This window comes from Falco peregrinus, chromosome 2 (assembly GCF_023634155.1).
Source record: "Falco peregrinus isolate bFalPer1 chromosome 2, bFalPer1.pri, whole genome shotgun sequence".
In the NCBI taxonomy this organism is placed as follows: Eukaryota; Metazoa; Chordata; class Aves; order Falconiformes; family Falconidae; genus Falco; species Falco peregrinus.
The window spans coordinates 14,294,743-14,317,449 of record NC_073722.1 but is presented as its reverse complement, the minus strand read 5'-3'; the positions used below and the strand labels follow the sequence as shown (position 1 = coordinate 14,317,449).

Here is a 22,707-nt window from a genome sequence, read left to right as displayed (position 1 = left end):
CACAGTGTAAATGTTGTAAAAATAATTTTCAAGAAATGACTGCAATGTTATTGCAGCTTTAGGGTTCCTTAAAAATCTACAACTCCAGCCATCTTGCACAGAATTTACATAGGCTGATTTAAGTTTTGAACTGGGGATTTTCTCTCTTGGATGTTTCTTACATTTTGAGCTTAATACAGACACTAAAAGCAAGTTTAAAGGCTTTATAATGCAGATGAAGGTTATCTTGGTGTTTACTCAGAAGTCTTGGGTTTTGAGTGAAGTTAAAATAGGTGTTAAGTTTTGATACAAAGGTGCAAGGTTGGGATTTGCCTTGTGTTTTGAAGTCAGTGTGTCCCTTCCTTGTCTTTGCCCTGACTCAGGTTTTGCTTTTCTCACCCAGCTTCTGACTCTCCTTTTTTGAGCAATGGGCTCAGTCTTGGCAGTGAAGTGAGCTTCACTGTTTTGCCCATGTTCCTCTATGGAGGCACCTTTAAAGTTCATCTTTTATTTGTTTTTATTCTTTTCACAAACCTGAACATCTTTATCATTTCTCGGTGACCTTTTTGAGTGTTGTTGCCTATCATTGCATACTTGGAGAACTTCCCGCACAATACTAATGTTTCTTTTTGTGGGTTATTCAAGCTCTTTATTGAAATATTTCCAGCTTTCATGGTTGATGTTTTTAGACAGAGCAACTTAAGCACCATGCTACTGATACCTAAAATCACTTGGGTTATATTTTCTTCCATGTCAAGGATTTTAAATGATCATAACATTACTGCTTTTTACCATACTCTGTAGTAATATTAGATATTGGCAAAAGTATTTGAGAAAAAAATTAAGAGCATTAGTTGGCAAAGCTTTTATTTAGCAAGGAGACTTTCTCTGCTTCCTCTGTGCTCTGTTGTTCTGTCATTCAGACTGTCTATTTGATAAAGTGCAGTTTTTCAAGACATAAGAAACCAAAAGTACATGCCCCCTTCACAAGCGGAACTTGGGTTCTGTTATTTGAGCATTAATTAATCTTTTTAAAAAAAATTATTACAGCATTATTAAATCCCTTCTAATAACTTCTCATACCAGACACATGTTGTGACTGAGAGCATGGCTACGTAGACCTTTCCTTTGTTCATGCTTCAAACATGCTAGCTTGGGCACAGGGCTCTGCTTACAGTCCTTTTACAGGACTTGGGTTTGTCTGAACAGATGTCCCGGAATTGATATTAGAGGGGATAGCACTGACTGCTTTTAATAGCTGCAAAAAGGCATTAAAAAAACACCACAAAGGGGTCAGGCAAAAAGAGCCTCAAAGGTCAGCTTGCAATTTCAGCTGAGCTTGAGTTTATCTTACTTCTTTTTATTTTTGTGAGGAATATAGAAAATTTTTATGGCAAAAAAGCAGTGGCTTGTCACTGCCTAATAGTGAATGAGTCTGCTCTCAGTAAAAGATACATCCTAAAATAAGACCGGACAGGTTGCCGTGATGCTGGCAGTGACAAATGAAGACTGCAGGACCACTCAGGATCACAGATACCTTGGGTAAGTCACAAGACCTATCTTATTTGGGAACTACAGTATCTAGAAGGATTCCACCGTTTATTTTAACTGACTTACTAGAAATAAGAATTCTGGTGCTACAGATAAAACCTTTGTGAAAGTAAGTTAGGAAGGGAGTAAGATATATAGTATTTGGAGCACTGCAATCTCATAGAGTCAATGTATTTTTGAGCTTGTGAGCTTTTCGCAGGCTTTTGGCAAACAAGCTTGCAGCAAAGCCTTAATCACATATTTCACAAATACGTTCTCATATTGTGAAAAAGGAGTTCTCAATTTTTAGATACAGGGTGCTTGCCAGAGCTGATAGATGAACATGTAAGTGGAAGGCTCCAAAGCATTAAAATGTATCTTAGATGATGGGGACACTCCAGAAAGTAGGAAGACATTATAATAACATAGATGAATGCAGACAGAAGCAGGGGGCGGGGGGGGGGGGAACTTGACCAACTGACTTTCTAAAGCAGTGTTTGCAGGATTGCCTGACCTGAATACCTTGTTTCTGAACAGATTGTTTCTTGAACTTTTTTGCTTTTAGACATAACAAAATAGAGATAACCTCACAAATGGAATAATCTTTTATGACATTCATATAGAGCTGCATACAGTATATTTACCTCTTGGGTAAATATACTTGGTTGCAAAAGGACAGGCTAGCGGCAGCCCACTTCAGGCTGTAAATCTGATGACTGTTTAATGTCCCAAGCCTTTCTGAGCAAAGGGAGGTGCCTTGCTGTGGGATGTCTGCACTACTGGTGGTGTTCATCCTCTTGCCATAAGCTCACACAAACCTGGTTACCTCATTCATTTTCTGGTTTGGTGGAATTTTTTTAGATGCATTCTCCCATGGGAGCTTCCTTCTGCATCTTGTATTCTTTGCATCAAGTTTTATCCCCTGGAATATGAGGGAGGTACTGCAAACATTCTTTCCACCTTTTTCTACATCAGCTATCCTCTACCTTTACCCAGTTCACCTCCTGTTCTAAGTTTGGACACCCCTCCTTCTTAGCTCTCAGCCTGACACCGGGTGGCTGTTCTGTCATCAGATCCTCTAGACATCTAACTTCATCGCATTTGGCTTGCAAGCAGGAGCAATTGAAAATAGTCTAACACCACTCTCTGTTTTCTGCCTTCACAGGATTTCTGTTCATTTCATTTTCAAAATTACTTACCTAATTTCTTCTTGACCATCTGTGTGGTGTCAAACTGTCTAAATAACCCAATGTATAAATATGACACACACTTCCAGAAGAATGGAGATAATAAATTTTGACCTTCCTTGTTAAGGCTCATCAGCACCTCTCACTTCCACCCCTGTAAGGAATACTTATTGCAAAGGACAATCTATTTAATTTGTATTTGTAGGATTCTCTGTGACCATAAGGATTTGCCCTTGTGGATTTTGTTGCTTCCAAGGTCTATGGAGGTCTGAAGATGAAACAGAGAAGCAGCTGTTTAAGTGAGTTATAGGATGTGAGAGCAGTCAGTAAATCAGCAAAGGTTATAAACACGAATTATCTTCTTTGAATGACACTTTGGCATGCTTTTTGTTTGTTTTCTTAGCTTTGTCTTTTTCAGTTAAATAGTGGTTTAATTCTTTCAGTTATTAGTAGAAAGATATAAAGGTAAGCATGGTATTGAACAACAGATTAAAACATAATGTAGTATAAACCACCATGAAGCAGTAATGGAAAAATGTGTAAGCTAGGTAAAAAAAAAAAGTTATCAGAGTACCACATGTCAGAGTCCACAGCCAGTCCCGGAGGAACTTTTTGTGCATGACAGCTACTAGCAGTCACAAGGCTGATGTGGTGACTCTGGGCAGTTACTCATGTATTCAGGTCACACTCTTCTCTTCTTCAGTTACAGCTTCAACCAGATATACGGTATCCTCTCTAAACATTTCTTGACAAAAGTTAGGCTGAAGGCTTTTTAGAAGGGGTGGTTAAAGCACTTTCCATGTTGATATTACCAGTTTGAGAATGAGAGAAAAAAAATTAATCGCTAAATGTGAAAACTGAGAATACATACATGTTCAGAATTATGCCCGACAGCTTAGGAAAGGGGTAAATAGTAACTGTCTCAAGCTGCTGCGCTTTGTTTGCCAGGAATTAATCTATTTGGAGGGGCAAGAGGAGGACAAAATATTTGTGCAGTTGATGTCCACTTTATTCTCACCTCAGGGGAAATACAGATGGTGATGGTCCCAGCAGTTTCTAACCCCAGCCTGGATGATCAGCTTTACACAGCTACTTGTTATGACGTTGACTTGGGGTTAGTAGGGAAATGACACCAGGTGACACAGAAGGGCAGGAAAGGTGTCCCTAAAGATATATTTCACTAATTTTCATGGAGAATTAAGTTTTACGTTTGCATAGAATTTTTAGCTCTTAAGACTTCTATGCTAAATGATTTCAAAATAAGTTTATAACTAGCCTGTGATAGACTGAGTCTTAATCTATTAGCTTTTAATGATGTACTGGAGAACTTAGAGGCTTTCCATTTTACTAAGCTTATTTGGTTTTAAACTCCAGAACCCACACAGAAATGCGGTCTATTACTTAATAATTTCAATATTATTTTGTCATGTATGCTAACATAGAAGTTTTGGAATTTAGTGTGGAGTATTTGTTTAAAGCAGAAGTCTTATATCAAGTCTTTTTTTTTTTTTTTCTTCTTCTTCTTAATTTTAGTATAAGGATGTCATAGTGAAAGATGGATTTCTATGGGACATCTCTCACAATGGTGATTTATTACTTAACATTAGATGGTCTCAGTCCAACTTCTTCCTGGCCATTGTGTAAAGTGTTCTTAAAGGATAACGGTGCTGACTGTCTTGGTAGCACGCTTTGGGATACGCAGAGAACACCGTGCACAAACCAATATTACAGTCTCAGAGTCGCTGGACTCGTACTCACTTTGCAGAAAACACCATTCCCTGGCATTCCTTAGAGACAGAGCCCAAAGATTGAATGTGGATGTTGACTCACCTGATTCTTCAGGTCACGGGCGAGGTCAGTTGCTGGGTATATTCTGGGAAGATTTCTGGACCAGGGACGCAGACAAAGCTGGCCAGAGGGTAAGGTGGGTGGACGTAGGTAGTTTCCCTAGGGGTTGAGAAGTCTCTCAGAAGGTGCTGAGGGTCGTTGCATCAGAGACCAGCTCTGGTTTGCCACTGAACAAGGTAAGAAGCTTGCTGAATAGAAAAAGCTCTTCGCTACACAGAAAAGACTCAGCTGAAAGAGAAGAAAGAAGCACTGTAGTTAGGACTCCAGGAATAAATCTTTAAATAGAAGTACTTTCGAAACACCTATGGTACCCTCTTCTGCATCAATGAAAGATACGCAGCTGCTTTGCAAGGGGCTGGCTTTCACCAGGTCAATATAATCAGAAAGCTGATATTTTTCCAGCTTCCCATGAGCTTCCCAGAACTGATAGCTATAAATTCACCATAGGGAAAGGGATATCATATTTCTTCTTAAGAGATAAAAGAAGGCTGATGACTAATGCTGAAGTGAATTGTTAAGAGACTTATTTACTTAATTGGGCCTGCTTGTTTGGTATGTGTCACAATTAATTCATTTTTGTTGTGACCGTATTGAAGCAACCTACACCCTTGTGACCTTCTCTTACAATTATTACCATATTCCTCTTTTGAAGCACTGTTTTGATGATGTACTCAAAAAGCTCTGCTAAAACATCTGTAGCATTAGTAGAGAGTCAGATTTTTCCATTGTTTTGAACTCAAAGATAGTAACACTGAAAGAATCATTCTTTATTGAAGTTCTTGGAGGCTGTGGGTCACTTACAGCCCTAGGGTATGGGGGGTCTTCCTTTTTAATTTCACAAAATTACTATTTTGAGTAGGCAGAACTTGTTCTCTAACTAGAAATTCTTTTAAGAAAAATGTGTCGTTGGGTGGTAGCACTCAGAGGCGCCTTGTAATTCCTCTGGTGTGCTGAATACTGTACATATTACAGGGTCACAGGAGAAAGTAAGCAGCTGAAAAGGGGCTGGCAAGTATGACCATTCCTAAACTTGCTGAGATTGCTAGGTGGAATCTCTGCCCCAAATAAGGCATTTTTTTTATTATTGCTTGAATTAGCTACAATATTTGACAGCTTTTTGCCTAAACCCCAATGGAGCCGTCTGGACACCTATCTGTGAAGGAGAGACCCTTTCAGACATGGCGGTCAGATTTGCAGTGGTAAGTGACTCTGTCAGTGGGGGGCTGCCTGTACAACGGGGGTTTTTATTCCTCAGTGCTCGATCGGATGAAGACTTTGCTGAATGCTAGCCTCCATGATAGTAACATACACTCAATAACCATTTTTGTACTCCTGTCCTCGGCTCCTTTCCCCTGTTTACCTGAAAATCCCAGCCAAATGGTTTTCCTCCGTCACGGTATGCACACAGGCACTGGTGGCACTAGTTCTGGGCAGCAGTCCCAGAGGCGGTGTTCGTTTGGAGGAAGGCGCTCTGCGTGGTGCATCTTTCATTCCAGTGAAAACAGAAGATCTTTTACCAGAAGTAAGTTTTAAACCAAGCCCCCTCAACACTGGTTATTGTATTTGGAAAGCTGCTGAGTGCGCTTCCAGTTTTGTGCACCTCTTACAACAGCGGTGCCTTCTCCTCAGGGAACAGGACCCTTGTGGAGAGTATTTCTTTACACAGGGCTTGCCGATACTGTTTCTCTTGAGCTGAGTAGTACTACTGCTATCCCCAGTCTCCATCGGCTGTCTGCTCCCTTCTGTCCAGATCAAAACTGGCCATGCTTTTAACTTCTTGAAGTACCATGTACCTTTTTTCCTCTTCCTTATTCCCAGTCCTTTTCTCTCTACTTCCGTACAGAGTGCCTTCATGTCTGTGTTTTATGCTGCGGGGAGTTTCTCTTTTGTATGGCAGACTCTCTCAGTTCTCAAAACAATTAAACCCACTTTTTTAAAGATAACGGCTTGCTCTGGGTCTCAGGTTTTTCAGTGGGTAGCCCCGTAAGCTGCTGGGGATTGTAATGCCTGAGGACAGCAGGTGCTGGGTAGAGCTTATCCCAGATGCCAGCCACTCACTGGCGTGCTGCGTCCTCTTGGTTTAACGTTTGTCTGAGCAATCTTCTGTTCTCCTTCAATGTATTAGTGCTCATGTAGCAAAAATTCCTGTGTCAGTAGAAAAGAAAAGGTTTGGAAATCTTCCTTCAGCCGTGATAATAATAATAATCCAGTATAAAACAGACCACCATCTCAGACCAGGCCTTATTCATGCACCATGCAAAGCTGGGTGATTGAAAAAGCCAAAGGAACGGTCTCTCCACAAAAAGAGAATTAGAGGTTAATGCTTTGCCTTGCTCACTCCTGACTTTCTTTACATAATTTGGTTTAACTCCTTGACTATGTCTATGTCTAGAACACTTTGATAAGTGTTCTGCTTTAGAGTACGTATGAAAGATGCTGTATGAAAGATTAATTTCCTTTCCTATCATTGGAGTTTCCTTTCCACATGAACTCATGTGCCAGATCACACAGCATGCAGCCGAGAGGTTGCATTTTATGTGACACCTACAGGACTCTCTTAATGAAATCTGCAAGTCTTCAGAGTTCTTAAACTGTTACTTTCTTGTTTATATGTTTTTTGGCATAGAAACAGAAAAGCTGGGGCTGGAGGTGGGAAATGGATTGCCCTCTTGGAAATTTAATGACCAGCTCTTTCCCTGTGACGTGTGTGGAAAAGTGTTTGGTCGACAGCAGACTCTGTCCCGGCATCTCTCACTGCACACAGGTAAGCCAATTGCTTGTTACAGCACTGAGGAAATCTGTGTGCTTGTCATGGTTTGTTTAAGTGGAGGGGGAAGAAGGTAAGCAGAAGAGTGTGTGAGCCATCCTCAGCTCCTTGCACTTAGAGCAGAGCCAAGCACGGAAACAGGAAAGAATGTCAGACTGGTGTTCAGGGAGTTAACTAACTTCTGGTTCCTTTACAGCCTACTTGTAATTTATTTTTACAAAATGTGTAATTTCAAGTTTGTCCAGTTTCTGGTAGACCAGCCTGTAGATACCAACCGGTTAACTAAGCCTGTGAATGGAGTTCTGAAGAGAAGGCACAGCCTTTCTTACACTCCCCTGATAAGCTTTTTAAACGTCACTAACAACACAAGATTTGGCCTTGGTGTTTCAGATCTGGTAAAACTGAAAGGATTGAATATCTGTCATTCGGCTTTACTCTCATCATCCAGTTCTGAGAGGAACAGGGGCTGTTCTACCCCACACCAACTTAAAGTGAACCAGCTTCAAATCAACTGAGACTAACAGAGTTTTTATATAGAAGATACACCTTGTCAGCCTGCTGAGGTGCACTGCACGAAATAACACTTGAAAGCAAGAATTTCTGATGCAGTGCTGAAAAATATTGTTGGTATAATGCCAGTGTATGTTGTACCATCTAGTAAAGCCATGCTGAAAAGGCTCAAAATGCTCTGATCTGTGGTGGTGTGGGGTTTTCCTACTCCTCAGCTGCTCTACTGAATGCCTTTCCCTTAACACTTGTACCGTTATATTTCAGATTTAGAGCAGCTCCTCAGAGGGAAAGGTTGTAAAAGCTGATGTAATGTTTGGTTATTTTAATCAACTCTTTGCAAAATAAAGCCAGGCATGTACAAAAATGTGCTGCCAGGATTTAGAAATGTTTAATTTAAAACAAAATCATTTTTACTTTAAGTTGTTTTAAGTTGTGTAGCATCAGAAATGTGTGACGAATTTCTTTAATTTCTTCAACTGTTCTCTGAGTGAGGTTTTTTCCTTAGTTTGTGTTCGGAACTGGCCTAATGATACAGCATTCCCTTTCCTCCCCATCGTCAGATTTTAATACAAAATCATCAACCATCAACTCTCTGCAAGTGTGATCACATGGGCAACCTCAAGAATAACTGGGCCCAAAACTCAAGTCAAGGAAGTAGTTGTAGATTATTGACCTGTTTCTCTCCTGGCTCTGCTGCAGCTCTCAGAGTAGCAGTTACCCCAGTTTTCCAGTTTATAAAGTTTTATATTATCTGACTACAAATGGTAGAGCAAGTTAAAACTACCCCTAAACTACCTCCAACTTAGTTTCTTTCTGAGTAATTGCTGTGAGCTCCTTTAAGTTTCCAAAATGTCGAGCTTCCAAGGTACCTCATTCTGAAAGCTGCTGAGAGAAACCCAAAGGAATGCATACTTGCTTATTGGCAGCTTTAAAAATAGCTTGCTTCAAAATGAAGTATACATTTAAGGTTTCCTGTTTCATTTTCAGAAGAAAGAAAATACAAATGCCACTTGTGCCCCTATGCTGCTAAGTGCCGTGCTAATCTGAACCAGCACCTGACCGTCCATTCTGTGAAGCTGGTGAGTACAGACACTGAGGACATTGTCAGTGCTGTCACTTCTGAAGGCAGCGATGGAAAGAAGCACCCTTATTACTACAGGTGAGGACCCAGACAAGGGCTGTGCACCAGGCACTGGAATCTGAATGTCTTATCTGCCTGCTAAGGACGTGTTACAGAACCACCCTTCTGGTGTTGCAGGGTGGAACTGCCATGAAAGTATTTGCCTTGCCCTATCTGACTTAAGCTAAGCAGCAAAACCCAGCTAGCTGCCTCATGCTGTTTGACTTGGCTAGCCGTTGGGAAAAGCTCTGGTGTTTGGTGTGGGGTTGTTTTTTTAAAATGGCTTTGTGAGGCAGCTGGGCTCTTAGAAGCCTCTCTACCTTTTTATGCAGTGTTCATTTCAGTTTCGTGTTTGAAAACATCCCATCACGTAGAGAGATTCACAGCAAATCTAAAGCGCTGTGCTTCCAGTTGCCTCCGACAGCTCCGTTGTTTTCAGCCAAATCTATGAAATCAAATAGTGAAGTGTAATAAGAATTGTTATATCGATGTAAGTTTCCTCCATTTGCTAGGGGTATATACATTCAGTGAACAACATGATCAAAGAAGGAAAACCTTTAGGAGAATCTACCTGAAAAATTAAAAGGAATTCCCCAGATAAAATGGTTATTTGGACATTCTCCTTGTCGTATGCACTGCTGTGCGCTCTGCAAACTGATATGCACTCTAGTGGCCAAGCAGATTAGCAAATCACTCTTAGTTTTATTCAAAGTGTCAAGAGCAGATTTAATTACAAAATCATAGAAGTAAGAAATAAATGAGACCTGCTGGATTAGATTATCTAGTCCATCCTCCTGGGAAAGCAAAATAGTGCCCTAGAGTATATGCCTTTTAAAATGTTTTTGGCTTGTTTTAAATGTTAATGGCCTAATCAAAGCAAGAGGAGGGACTCTGTAAAGAAAGTTAAATTAAAGGGCCCTTTCCATTGCCTCTCAATATCACTCTGTTTATGCACTGGCTGTGAAATCTGTATCGCTGCTAATTATTTGCATAGCTGATGACTGCTGTTTTGCAGTCAAGCATAAGAAATGTTTGAAGCCATTTTTACTTGCTTACACTGAAACTGCCAGGCAGTTTTGCACAAGATCCCAGTTTGGCATGGGAACCATTCCAGGGCTTGAAAATAACTCCTGGAGTGTGCAGCAAGCTCTCCGTTTGTCAGTGTATCAGCCGTACTAAACATCTTGGCAAAGCTGCAATGCCTTTTATTGCCCAAAGGAATCAGCTAGGTGATGCGCAGCATCTGGAATCTGTAGTTTTTAATTAACTTTATGATTATTTAGCATCATTATAGCATGTACGGGATTGTTGCATTGTGCCTGCCCTTAATCACATTGGCATGGCCACCAGTTCAAAGGCAGTTCAGCAGACAAAAGTGAACGCGCAACAGTGAGGAAGAGAAGAAATCTGTGTAGTGAGTTTTTCTTGCAAATTCAGGGAAAGGCAATACGCTTATGTTTGTGGTTTGTCTATTAATGTTTCTTACTCTTGAATTCCCTTCTGCCTGCAGCTGTCACGTGTGTGGGTTTGAGACGGAGATGAATGTCCAGTTTGTCAGTCATATGTCCCTCCATGTGGATAAAGAGCAGTGGATGTTCTCCATCTGCTGCACAGCATGTGACTTCGTCACTATGGAAGAGGCAGATATGAAGGCTCATGTCAACAGCAAGCACACAGGTGATGATCCCTCTCTCCCAGCTGCAACGATCTCTCTCTTCCTTGCTTTTTAGGTGCAACCTTCACACTTCCCATTAGCACTCTACTTTCACTGAAATGCTTGCTAATTAAGGCCTGATCTCTCAAAGTTGAAGTGAACTGGACTCCAGCCAGGCAAATAATCTGGTAGTGCAGATCAATTTTCAAGCTTAGCAAAATAAATGAAGGACTGCTTGGTCCTCCTCCTTCCTATTTTCCCCTTATCCCCCAAATACCCTCCCCTCTTGAAGTCAGCATACTTTGTTTTTTTCTGACTGGTTTACTGTTTCATCAAAACCCTGGCTTGACTTCAGCACTGATAAGGTGACTTTTGAGTGCTAATTGTGCATACCTGGCTATAAGTTTGAAATACACAGTACGCTGAGCTTTGCTCTTCAGTATGTTTGCCTCCACAGGCTATCAGTTTGGAATTTCACGCTGATGTTTAGTTGACACTGTGATTCAGCAATACCATAAAAGTAATTTTATATTAAATAACTGAACAAGTCATGTGTTCTCTCCCTGGTCCTGTTCACTTAATAGCCAAAGATAAGAGCAATAGCAGTTTTCAAACAAGTGCCATATGCTTAGTCCGACTAATGAAGTCTGGCATAATTTAAAGAGAAGAAAATGAGAATCCTAATTAATTTCTCTTATAACACCAGAAGCATTTTGCTGCCACAAACTACTAACAATTGTGTTGACAATACTGAACCTGAACTGCATCCAGCACAATTTTTCCATTGCTAAATTGCTTTTCCTGTCCTACCAGGAATAAAATTGGGAAAACAGGGAGGGGCGAAGGAGGAGAAAGGAGAAGAAGAATACAGTTGTTTGTGCTCATAGATAGAGAAGTTAAATGTAACTACAGAAATACAAACTACTGGAAAGTTCTCAAGGGATTTTATGCTAGCGTAACTCTCAGCACTACTCCACATTATCTGAGGTGTTTGCATCTAATTGCACTTCAGTCAAGGCAAATGAGCCACGTGAAAAGCTTGCACCGGAGCTGAAAACTGAGGTGTACTCTACTATATCTTCCTATTGTGGCTGCTACTTGTCTTTTAAAGACAAAAATACCCCTTGTTCTTCCTTCACCCTGTTAAACTAAGCCGTTCAGCTGGTGATTCAGCCAAATGCTTACACATATGGCAAATACAGAGAGTAAAAAATAGAATGGATCTTCTGGGTCGCTTGACTCCAGTCCCTTATCCTGTGATGTTACCAAGTCATAAAAGGCCTGTTTGTAAGGATGTTGGTGTATGTCTTCAAACAAGTGTAATTGTTTTAAACCCACTACTTCTACAGCCAGGCAGCTGCAGCTTTTCCTGTATTAAAGATTAGGGACCTTTTTAAAATCTCCAGCCTGTCTTACTGACAGTCAGAATACGCATACATTGTTCTTGTGCCAGAACTGTCCTTTATCTGAAACAGCAACCCACCTCTTGCTCCCTCCACCTTTCTTCCCTCCTTCCACTGTATTTATTCCCTTAGTGTATTTGTGAGAACAGCCCTCTCCCCTCTACACGTACATTGAGCCTCTTCTTATACAAAACATAGTTTTCCCACTGTACCAATCCCTTACTGCATATGTTCTTGCTAGAACCCCTGCTCTTGACATATGCAATCACCGCTGTACATGGTGAAATGAAATAAGTAGTGGTGGCAGTGTAAAACAGCAGCAGCTACTGGGAATAGCTCACACAATAACATTCTGTGCTCATATTCACCTTCCTTGAAGGCTCCCACACACCGTGATTGCTCATATTCATCCCATGTTCTGCTCAAATTCCTCTTTTGTTTTCCTTGACTGTTTCCAACTTAAGCGCTCCTCATTCGTAGCAAAAATTCTTGTTACTGGCCTTTCAGGTCATAACCTTTTAGTCTGTACTATTAAATTTCATTCCATTTCTATTACTCTGGTCCCCAAGGTCAGTGAATCTTTCTGTATGATATCCTAGTCATCCTCCCGATTGACAGCTTCAGTCATCAGATTAGCGCACCCCTACGTTTTTACCTTAGGCTTAAAGGTGCTGCTCCTCAGTTTAAAGCTAGGCACACAGGTCCCGGTATCTGCAGAGGCCTTGATCAGGGCCTTTATCACACAGAGAATATGCAGTTTTAGTAAAGTTTCTTGTAATGATTTGCCCATCCTTGCTTCATTGGCTCACGGCAGTTCTCATACGAGAACTCTCACTCTTGTTCATTTCTAGTGTGTGACAGAGTTTGGGATTTGAATTTCACACATTTATTGCACACATAAGGAAACTCTAATGGGCTTCAGCTTTAGATCCCGTTAAACAACGTCTTTTTAAATCAATTACCTTCAATAAGTTCCTAATAAAAATGGTAAGTTTTGAGACTACGCTGTCACCTCTTACAGTCATTCCTGAGGGTGCTCCTCAGTACAATGAGTGAGATTATTGCCCTTCCTGCCAATTTTACCACCAGAAAGGTGGGGGAACTTTAGCCTGGACCAGTAGGCACTTTTGGTTTCCGCAACCCAAACCTACAGAAGCTCTGTTTCCTTTTTAAGTGACAAGTTCTTAATTATTTTTGAACCCTGAGCTAATCAAGGTGTTTTCTTGGGATTTTTTCAGCCTGGGAATGAGGTACAGCTGCACGCTTACTTCCTGCTGCCGTTACAGACACACACAATTCTAGGATAAACTGAGAGATGTACTGTTGTAAATACTAGTAAAAAGGAAGGAGGTGCAACTATGATTTCTCAACAGATCAATTAATTTCAGACTTGTTCATAAGCATGTTTTAATTAAATTTGAATACAGGTATTTTTTCCTGAAATCTAAACCAGGATCATTGAGATTCCATCTAATCTGCTGTACTAGTTATTGCTGTTTATTCCTGTTTTTCAGCTGAAGAGAGGAAGACACCCAGTGAATCTAACAGTCCATCTTCATCTTCGCTGTCAGCACTAAGCGACTCCGCCAACAGCAAAGAAGATGCAGATATAACCCCAAAAAACAAGGGTTCAAACAACCTGCTAGTCATTTCTGTAGTGCCTGGTACTCAGACCTCAGTGAACACTGAAGAGAAGTCAGAGAAAGGTATGACGCTTAAATAAATACAGACTGTGACCTTCTACGCAGTCGATCTGGCCACGATGTAAGGAATATGTTTTCCTGTTTTATTTTTCAGGCTTTGAATGTGTTTTCTGTAACTTTGTCTGCAAAACAAAAAATATGTTTGAGCGCCATCTGCAAATCCACCTGATCACACGGATGTTCGAGTGTGATGTGTGCCACAAGTTCATGAAGACACCTGAACAATTACTGGAGCACAAGAAATGCCACACAGTCCCCACCGGTGGGCTCAAGTAAGGAAAGCAAGTACACAAACTTTTACTGTGTTAAGTACCTCTAATACTGTAGGGGTAGGACAAAAGGAAGTCAGTTAGAAAGGGTTAGTTAAATGTCTGATAATCCAGATTTGGGGCTTCCCTCTATTTAGATGACTCAAGCCCAGTCCTTTAGTGTAGGCTTGCATCATGATAGCAGACCAGTAAAACCTGGCAGCAATTGTAGTATCCACTGGTTTTAGAGCTGTAACAAACTATGATCCTTTCCCTTTTCAAGTCAAATAGGAGGCACTATGTGATAGGTCCTACAGGGAATAAGGCAGCACTACACAGAGGTGCTGGCAAACTAAGAGGGGGTTTTCTCAAGGCATCAGAGCAAAGGAGAGCACACAGCACAGGCTCTGGTCTGCACCTGGCTCAAAGAAACTTAAACCCTGTACAGTCCCTGCAACTAGGTATGACATTATAAAAGTTATAACCTTTGTAGACTCTAATGCAAAGTCAGTCCCCTTCAAGAATTAGTAACTTCAGTGCTTTCTGCTTTGGTTTGCACACCCCAGAACGATCACTTGTATAAACTGGCATGTAATGAGTAATACACTCTTTTAAGGAAAAAGCCCTTTGGCTTTGGCTAAGGTGGTGTCCTTTAAGGTCTGTTGGTGCAGAGCAGTGTTTCTAGAGAATGAACAAGCCCTTCTGTCAAAGTTGGACCCCTGAGGGAAGGAGTGACTGCTGGGGCCATATGCTTGCTCTCTGTGGGCGGGCAATGTGACATTATGCAAGATGTACGTACATCCCTGGTCTCTGTTTGTTCCAGCTGCTGCAGGAAAAGAGGCTGGAACCACTTTGAGCCTCGCTAGGGTTCAGCACAGGACTCCTGCTTCTGTTGCTCTTGCTAAGCAAACTAGTGTTTTCAGTGACAAGCACACCATGTTTAACGTTATCACGAGCAGCATTATCAGACAGTTTGCACTGCAGTTTTTTAAAACTGGTTCTGTTTGCCAGGCAGCGTCTGGTCTCCAGCTCAGTAGTTCCATGAACTGGCATCTGTGGTCACTTGAGATGCGACGACTGAATCTGGGAAGAAGACCAGACTGAGACACAAGTAGTGTGCCAGAACGACGGGATGTCTGTCTTGGACGTACAGACTGAGTTGTCTAACACATTTGGGTTTAAGCTGCACAGAATCTGTTCTATTTACCAAGGAAAAACCATGACCTATGACTCAGGCCTTCCTGACAGAATAGCTTTCTCAGTCTGCATAAGTTATTCCTGTTCAACTCAAGTAATAATTAGGCACCTTGAAAGCTGCACCTAAGAAAAAGCTCTGATTTATCTTTTTTTTAAGGCATCCAGAAAAGCCTGAAGATATCTAAGTAAATTGTATTTTTCTGTTTCCTGTTTGCTGTGGGGGAAGAGAAAAAAACATGATTCCTCCAGCTCCAGGTCAAAACTTGAGATTCTGATCCAAAGAGCACCCAGCCCAGGAGAGGTATGTGTGCACAGACAGCCGAGTCCTCTGTTGCGATAGAGCTAATCACATTAGTGGCCTCAGTGCCAGGCTCCCTCTCTGGATCAGAGTACTTGATGAGCATCAGTAAAAGTGTCTGGATGTTTTAGTATCCGCTTGTCCTCCTGTATTACTCACTGTGCTCAAAAGTCTCGTCATTAGCAGGTATACTAACGTTAAACCTGTATGTGCAACCAGTTGTAGCAAGGGAAAACGCACAGGGAGAGAAAGGCTCTCTGCTTAGAAATTATCTGAAAGCTGGAACACAATCGGCAGACCTGCTAAACGGTGAACGCAGGTCAGTGGCACGTGGAGACGTCTGTAAGGCAGTGGCCACGTGCCTTGGTCGTATCTGTTTGTCTAGACCCGCTCTTTTAGCTGCCCGGTTCCATCCGGAAGGGAGTGTGCTTTGCTTCATGCAGCAGAGGTTGCTGGCACGTAGCTGTCCTCACCAGCTTCCTCTCAGCTACATAAAAGCAAAAGCGGGTGTGTTTTGGGGTTGTTAGTGGCCAGGCTTGTTCAGCTCAGGCTTCCTTCCAAGCTTTCACGATTCCCTCCTCCAGCCTTCTCAGCCCTTTCAGGTCCAGGAACCGGGGGTGAGGGCCTTTGCCATGTCCACCCCGGTCCGGACGCTTGCCGCTGTGAGTAAGCGGAGCCCACATCCTGTTCCCACACAGGAACAATTCCTGCTGCGGCAGAGGCGGCTGTAGGCAAACGCTGCCAAACACACGCCCCCTTGGAGCATGGCTAGCTCATCTCCCAGAAACGGGAATCCCTACAAATCTTCCTAACGCTGGCTTTCAGCTGCTGCTAGCAGGATACCCAGCAAGCTTGTTGTTCAGGGTCACATAAAAGGAATTTCCTAAGCTTTTGCTGTACATGTGGTATTACAAGTTTATTCCATCTTTACTTAAACAGCTGTTTCATACTCAACTGTAAACACTCACTTTAAACTACTTCTTAATGGAAAAAATGGCCAAAGCGACTTCGTGCAAACACTAGGAATGTCGTTACACAAAGTACCTGTGAATCAGTCACCCACTCTGCACTACCCAGCCTGCTTTGCAGAATCTTCCCCGTCAAGGTAAGCCAGAAGATTACAGAGATGCTCCTTCAGAGGGAATCAGTGTTTTCCTAGGAATGCGTGAGCTCTACTGCCACTAAATGGGCAACCCTCCTCTAAGTAGAGACGTGTCAAGGTGAACCAAGTATTCGACAGAGGCTTCACAGGGAGAACTAAGTGCCTTTTTCTCCTCTTTAAGTAGGTGAGAGAGGGGTTGAATGACAGGGTTAAACCAGGTCTGCAGGTCTTCCAGCCGAGTGACTTCTCTTTCCTCTGTCCCTGCCTTTCCTTGCTGTGTTACCAGGTGCCCGTTCTGCATCTACTCCACTAACCGCCCCGCAGCAATGGAGTGCCACCTGAAGACTCACTACAAGATGGAGTACAAGTGCCGGATCTGCCAGACAGTGAAAGCGAATCAGCTGGAGCTGGAGATGCACATCCGAGAACACCGCCTTGGCAACCATTACAAGTGTGACCAGTGTGGCTACCTGTCCAAGACCGCCAACAAGCTGATCGAACATGTGCGTGTCCACACTGGTGAGCGCCCTTTTCACTGTGACCAGTGCAGCTACAGCTGCAAACGCAAAGACAATCTCAACTTGCACAAGAAACTGAAGCATGCTCCACGCCAGACTTTCAGCTGCGATGAGTGCCTGTTCAAGACTACCCACCCTTTTGTCTTCAGCCGCCATGTGAAGAAGCACCAGAACGGGGACTGCTCTGAAGAGGAGAAGAAGGGCCAGTATTCAACCTCCAAGGAAGCCAGTCCGCTCCTACCCGTGAACAGCTCCAGAAACCTCCTGTCACCCCTCTCAGTTATGTCTGCCTCCCAGGCTCTGCAAACAGTGGCTATGTCAGCTGCACACGGCGGCGGGGCAGAGCCAAACTTGGCAGTGAAAGCCTTGGCCATCAACGGCACTTCCCTGTGCTTTGATAAATACTGGAACTCAGAGTTTGCCCATCTTATTCCTTTAACAATGTTTTTCCCAAAAAACCACTACGATCTCACATTCCATCCACCCAGACCTCAGACTGCACCGGGAGGTGCCTCTTCACCTAAACACTCCTTCCTTGCCTACCTTGGACTAACAGAAAGGGCAGAAACTGTCTGAGGGCAGTTACATTCTGTACCAAAAATACCCCAACAAACCCAGCAGGTATACATTGCTGCAACACGTAGACCGAAGAAGTAACGAACACTTGTACTATATCATTAGTAAGGTTTAGAAAATGGCTCTGTGTGTATACTTATTGCATTGACATGAAAGCTGCTTTATTAAATCTTCAAGAGGTGACCTACTGCATACTTCTACCTTCAGAGGCATGTTCCCAGTACTCTTATCTAAGAAACTATTTTGTCTTGTTAAGCTGAAAAAGAGTGTCCTTAACGGCAATCAGCACTTGTAAGATTACATATTGATGCATTTTATTTTTGGGCTTTGTGTGCGTGCGGGTGCGTGAAAGAGAGTCTGCCTGTAGCGTGCCATGACATTGCTTTTGCACATCCCTTGTATTGGCTTATTTAATTATTATTCCTTTCCCTTTTTCACACATTTGCTCCCTCCTTTCCCTCCATCTCCCTCTGAACTTTAGAGCTGTGGAAGGAGTAACGCTTGGTTCAGGGTGGACCGGTGTATTATTTCAGTGCCGTTTGCAGCTTCCTTTAATTGTTTGATGCCTTGCACTCAGTTGTCAAGGTTTGAGGATTTGGGGTAGAACTGATGAGGAAAAGGTTGCTTTCAGCACTGCAGGATGAGAGTATGACAATGAGAAGCGTGTGTATGTACACACACACACACACGCAGTGTGTGCAGTCTACACACCCACGCAGCAGGCCCAAGGCTTAACTGTTACACAGGTGTAACAAACACCTGCATCTGGGCCATAGCATACATCTTTTGTTTTAAAAGGGCATATATATATATATATACACACACACACTTTTTTTTTTTATATATATATATACTGTATTATGCAGCGGTTACCTTTTAGTTTGCAGGAACAACTTGTGTAACTAGAATGCTATGGTGGAAAAAAAAAAATCCGACAAGGGGATTAAAAAAAGGGTATGGATAAATTCTGGGTATAAATACTCAGACTAAAAAAAAAAAAAAAGGCAGTTTTGCACAGTGCTTTAGTCTTGCACTAGTTTGTTTCTCACTTGCAAAAAAAAAAAAAAGAAAAAAACCAAACTGTGGGCTGAAGGTAAGACGACTGTTTATTTGAAAAGGTACTAGTAACTTCTTTGAAATAGAAAGCTATAAAAAGATGCTGTTTGAACCATACAGTTCTCTTTTATACCCTCAGTATTTAAATTGTACTTGCAAATTCTACAGTCCTATTGATAACCTCCATGTTATTAGTAATACTTTATTCCTTTTTGTTAATGGCGGATAGAGCATACACTGCTAGGAAGCTAACTTTATACTTATTTAACGCTCCTACTTGTGGTCATTAAAATGACATGTTATATGTAGCACTTTATTGCAGGAAGAAGCAAAAGCGGATTGGTTGTGTAACCTTTGTTAATCTCAAAATGCCAAGAGTGATCTTAATTTAAGAGAAGCTAACTGACTGTTAATTGCATTGTGTTTCTTAGATGATGTAATATCCAGGAAGAAAGATCAGGAGTAAAAGTACGATGCATTAAAATTGGAAGTATAAAATATGAAACATTTCAAAATTATCATTGACTTACAGGAATGCTTTCTTACTGGATTGTTTTCCACAGTGTCTCTTCAATTCGGATCTTGCTGTCTTTCACCAGGTATTAGAAATGTCTGACCTAGTTTTTGTCAGTCCCCTCTCTGTCCCTTGGCCAAGCCACTGTAGGAGGTGCCCTGAGTCACATCTAACTTACTATCCACCCACCATCATGCTATCCTGAAGGAGCAACTTCTGCAGGTTGTTGGGAGGTGGGGGGATCCGACCGGCCAGTTGGAGCCAAGCCCTTGTGAGTGACAGCACTAAAGCAACACCCAGGTCAGGAAGGCATTTCTGGTCCACAAGGGCTCTTCGCCATATGCACAACTAGAAACATAACTCAGTCTTCATTAGTTCTTAAATGAAGCTTGTGTAGAAATACTTTTTTGATGCAAAACCTGCATCATTGAACATAGTTGCAGATTCCTACATTTGTTCTGCACTGAGATGGCCAAACATTCTCCACTGTCATGACCAAACTCTTCCTGTTCGTGTTGGGGGATGATATCCTAATCTGTGCACTCCTGTTAACATACTGGAAGCTATTTACAAGGGGGAAATATCCAAAACAGTAGCAGGTTCTCATTGCAAATTATCAATTGACAGAGAAGTCCCACCATTTTGTTTACATTCCAGCAGACAGTTTTGGTTCTAATGGGCATGTGGCAGTTCTGTCTGTCTATGCAGTAAAGAAAAGCCATCTGTTCCAAAGTATGTAGAAACCTTTGTAAACAACCTACGTAACTCAGGGCCCTGTTTGCCATGCTTTACTCCGTCAGAACTCCGGGTAACACCACCACACACACCCCCTGCCTGGAGTACAGACAAAATAGGAAATGCTGTATTAGCAAATACTCAAAGCATAAAGAATTGAGTATCCCAACAGCATGAAATACGCAATCTGCATCCACAAACTGTATCGGTTCTTTAAAATAGACTCAATGCATGTATCTCCGACCCCACCATAGATGAGCAAACACTCCCAAATTAAAAAGCTTGTTTTTCAGACCGACAGGTAAAGCACAGCTGTCTAAGGAGGAAGAAATAGGAATATTAGTAGGACACTATGTAAGCCAAATGGCAGTTTAAATAGGGCTGGAACTTCCAAGGATGAGCTGTCAGCATGCGAACTCCATGTGTTCGACGACGTTCCACTGTACCAGTATCTGACATAGTAATGTTTAATGTACCTGGGAAATTTATTTAGCACTTTGGAAAGGATAAATTAATTCTTTCTGGCAAGTTATAGAAGTTTTCTCTGTAAGGAAAGGTGTGTTAGGAGGTTTTTATTTTTTTAAGAAAAAAATACAGTATTTATCAGAGCTCATGCATATTAAGATGATTGGTTTGCAGTTCAAGGCTAAAGAAAGGAATGTTCTCCAGAGGTTTCCCAGACTGACTAATGACCAACAGTTCTGATAAATTCCGCCCCCCCTCCCCCCTCAAAGGTAATTTCATACTGGTTTTCACTATGCATTCTTTAATGAAAGCTACCATGTTTTTCCATTTGGTAATTCAGTTAAAGTTCTCAGCAGTTTTTTTCTTTCTCCTGTCTTTTTTTTTTTTTTAACTTGTATTTTGTTCAAATATCATTCTGTCAAGGTTTGTGTACATTAATAAAAATTTGTATTGTATAAAGCTTTTTGCATTATAAGGCTGTACAGGGTCATTTTGACAGTAACTGGTATATTTCTTTGCATCTTATGTTGCATTGCCAATTTCTAGTGTATCCAGTTTGGAAGTACAATATACTCTAATTAAAAAGGTTGGCTATATTCTTGTTTCTTTTTGGTTTTCCTTCCTCTCTTTATTTTTTACCTTAAATATATTTAGGCTTGATTTGGAGGGACAGCAAAAGAGTTCTCCAACAAGAGGAGAAGATAGAAACTAAAAAGGGAAGATGTTATCAATGGTTGAAATGGAAAAGGAAAGCTCTGGTTATTACTGCTGATGAAAAAATACAGCAAATGCTCCTAGGATGGCTGCAGGACTTCTCTCTGCGGGCTCTGGACAGGTACCACCCCTCCAGGGCAATTCTGCAAGGGGGATAACGCCTCTTCTGAGGGGTCTGCTCAGTTGTGAGGATGGTGGAGCGCCCTGGCCCTACTCTCCTCAGCCCTGCAGGTCAAAACTCAGACCCTTAAGCAGTAGTTTGATGAACCTGACCTTGCCTGACAGCAGCCCCAATGAAATCAGGTGAACTTGTAAAAAGGAGTTACACAGTGAGTAAAGGAACATCGTGCATTAAGAGATTCTAACGGAAATCTATGTTTTTAAATTGTAAAAATACCATGTACGCATTTTGTCAGCATTTTAGAAAAAGCTATTGTTTTTCACCAAAGATTAATGAAATAATTAAAATGCACAGAGGAGGCTAAAGATGGATAGCCTAAGAGCAGACAGATTTCCAAGAAGCAAAGATATTATTGGTTCCACTCAACAAGAAAAGATACTTAACATCCTAAAAAGAAGTTGGAGTATTTAAACACTAGCCAAGAAAAAAAAAAATCCGGGTATTCATTAGATGAAAATTATCCTCAGATAAATTAATGTTAACATTAAATACAGCTGGATTGCCCTGTGCCCTCAGTTAGACAGTGTTAAGGTCTAATCAACTGAAAAATAGTTATGGTTATCTCTGCTGGGGTATGGACACTTAATTTTCAGAGCCTTTGTCAGTACCTTGTTGAAGTACATGGTGCTCTTAACAGCTCGTGTGTTGAACCCACTACTCCTTTCGCCGGTGACTAGTTAGGTGAAGGGAAGGCAGCCTGAGCTTTGCCATAGGGTTGGTAAGTCATGTTCAAGAAGATGTGGTCTTCCTCTCCTCTTGCACAGTATCTGTAATGGAAAATACACAGTGATCGTCTATGTGGTGGGGTTTTGGGTTGGTTTTTTGGTTTGGTTTTTTTTGCCAGACACAAATAGTTATCCTAGCAATTAAAAGACAGTCATGCAAATATTCTAATTTTGAATGATATTTCAGAGGTTGATCTACCAAGCCCTGATTATTTCTTGATGGTTTTAAAACAGACCTCTGCTGCGTAAATTGCTTCAGTTCTGTTGTAAATTATTATAAGCATTCGCTTAATTGAGGTAATGGTTTAAGATGTAGGTTCAAATGTTCAGTCAAAACAAGCAGAGACAGTGCAGAGGGTGAGCCGAAGAGCACCTTGGCTGGCAAAGTGGCCGTGGCTGCCTCTGCACGAGGAAGAAGCACTGTGCCCTATTTCACAGCGCTGCAATGGCCCTAGGAGGGGGCTGAGCAGAGGGCTGAAGTATCCCACCCGCGTAAGCAGTCAGCTAGCAGTTAAGAGCAAGTCTTGTAGCAGCTCCAGACCTGGAGTCTTACTCTAAGCTTTTGTCTAAAAGCTCAGACTCAATGTCAACTGAAGGACCAACCATCCTCCTGTACTCCCCTCTCTAGCTTTACCAAAACCGTACGTCTGACAGCAGAACCCCATGCGTACCCATGT

The 22,707-nt window shown here is 41.8% G+C and overlaps 1 protein-coding gene across 5 annotated transcripts in view; it reads left to right on the top strand.

Moving 5' to 3' along the window:
- ZNF827 (zinc finger protein 827) overlaps positions 1–21,006 on the top strand; it is a 106,426-nt gene extending 85,420 nt beyond the window's left edge. The window contains exons 9-15 of one of the 5 annotated variants that reach the window (XR_008745786.1): positions 7,171–7,308; positions 8,809–8,980; positions 10,452–10,618; positions 13,513–13,704; positions 13,796–13,973; positions 14,961–15,447; positions 16,384–16,967. Coding sequence is in view for 2 of the 5 variants with exons in the window: in XM_027795196.2 (XP_027650997.2) it covers positions 7,171–7,308; positions 8,809–8,980; positions 10,452–10,618; positions 13,513–13,704; positions 13,796–13,973; positions 16,833–17,640 (1,655 nt within the window). In the remaining 3 variants the exon portion in view is untranslated. Of the gene's footprint in view, positions 1–7,170; positions 7,309–8,808; positions 8,981–10,451; positions 10,619–13,512; positions 13,705–13,795; positions 13,974–14,960 lie in introns of all 5 variants that reach the window. The other 4 variants (XR_008745787.1, XR_008745788.1, XM_027795196.2 and 1 more) reach the window with 4 other exon arrangements.
- Positions 21,007–22,707: the final 1,701 nt, after the last annotated feature.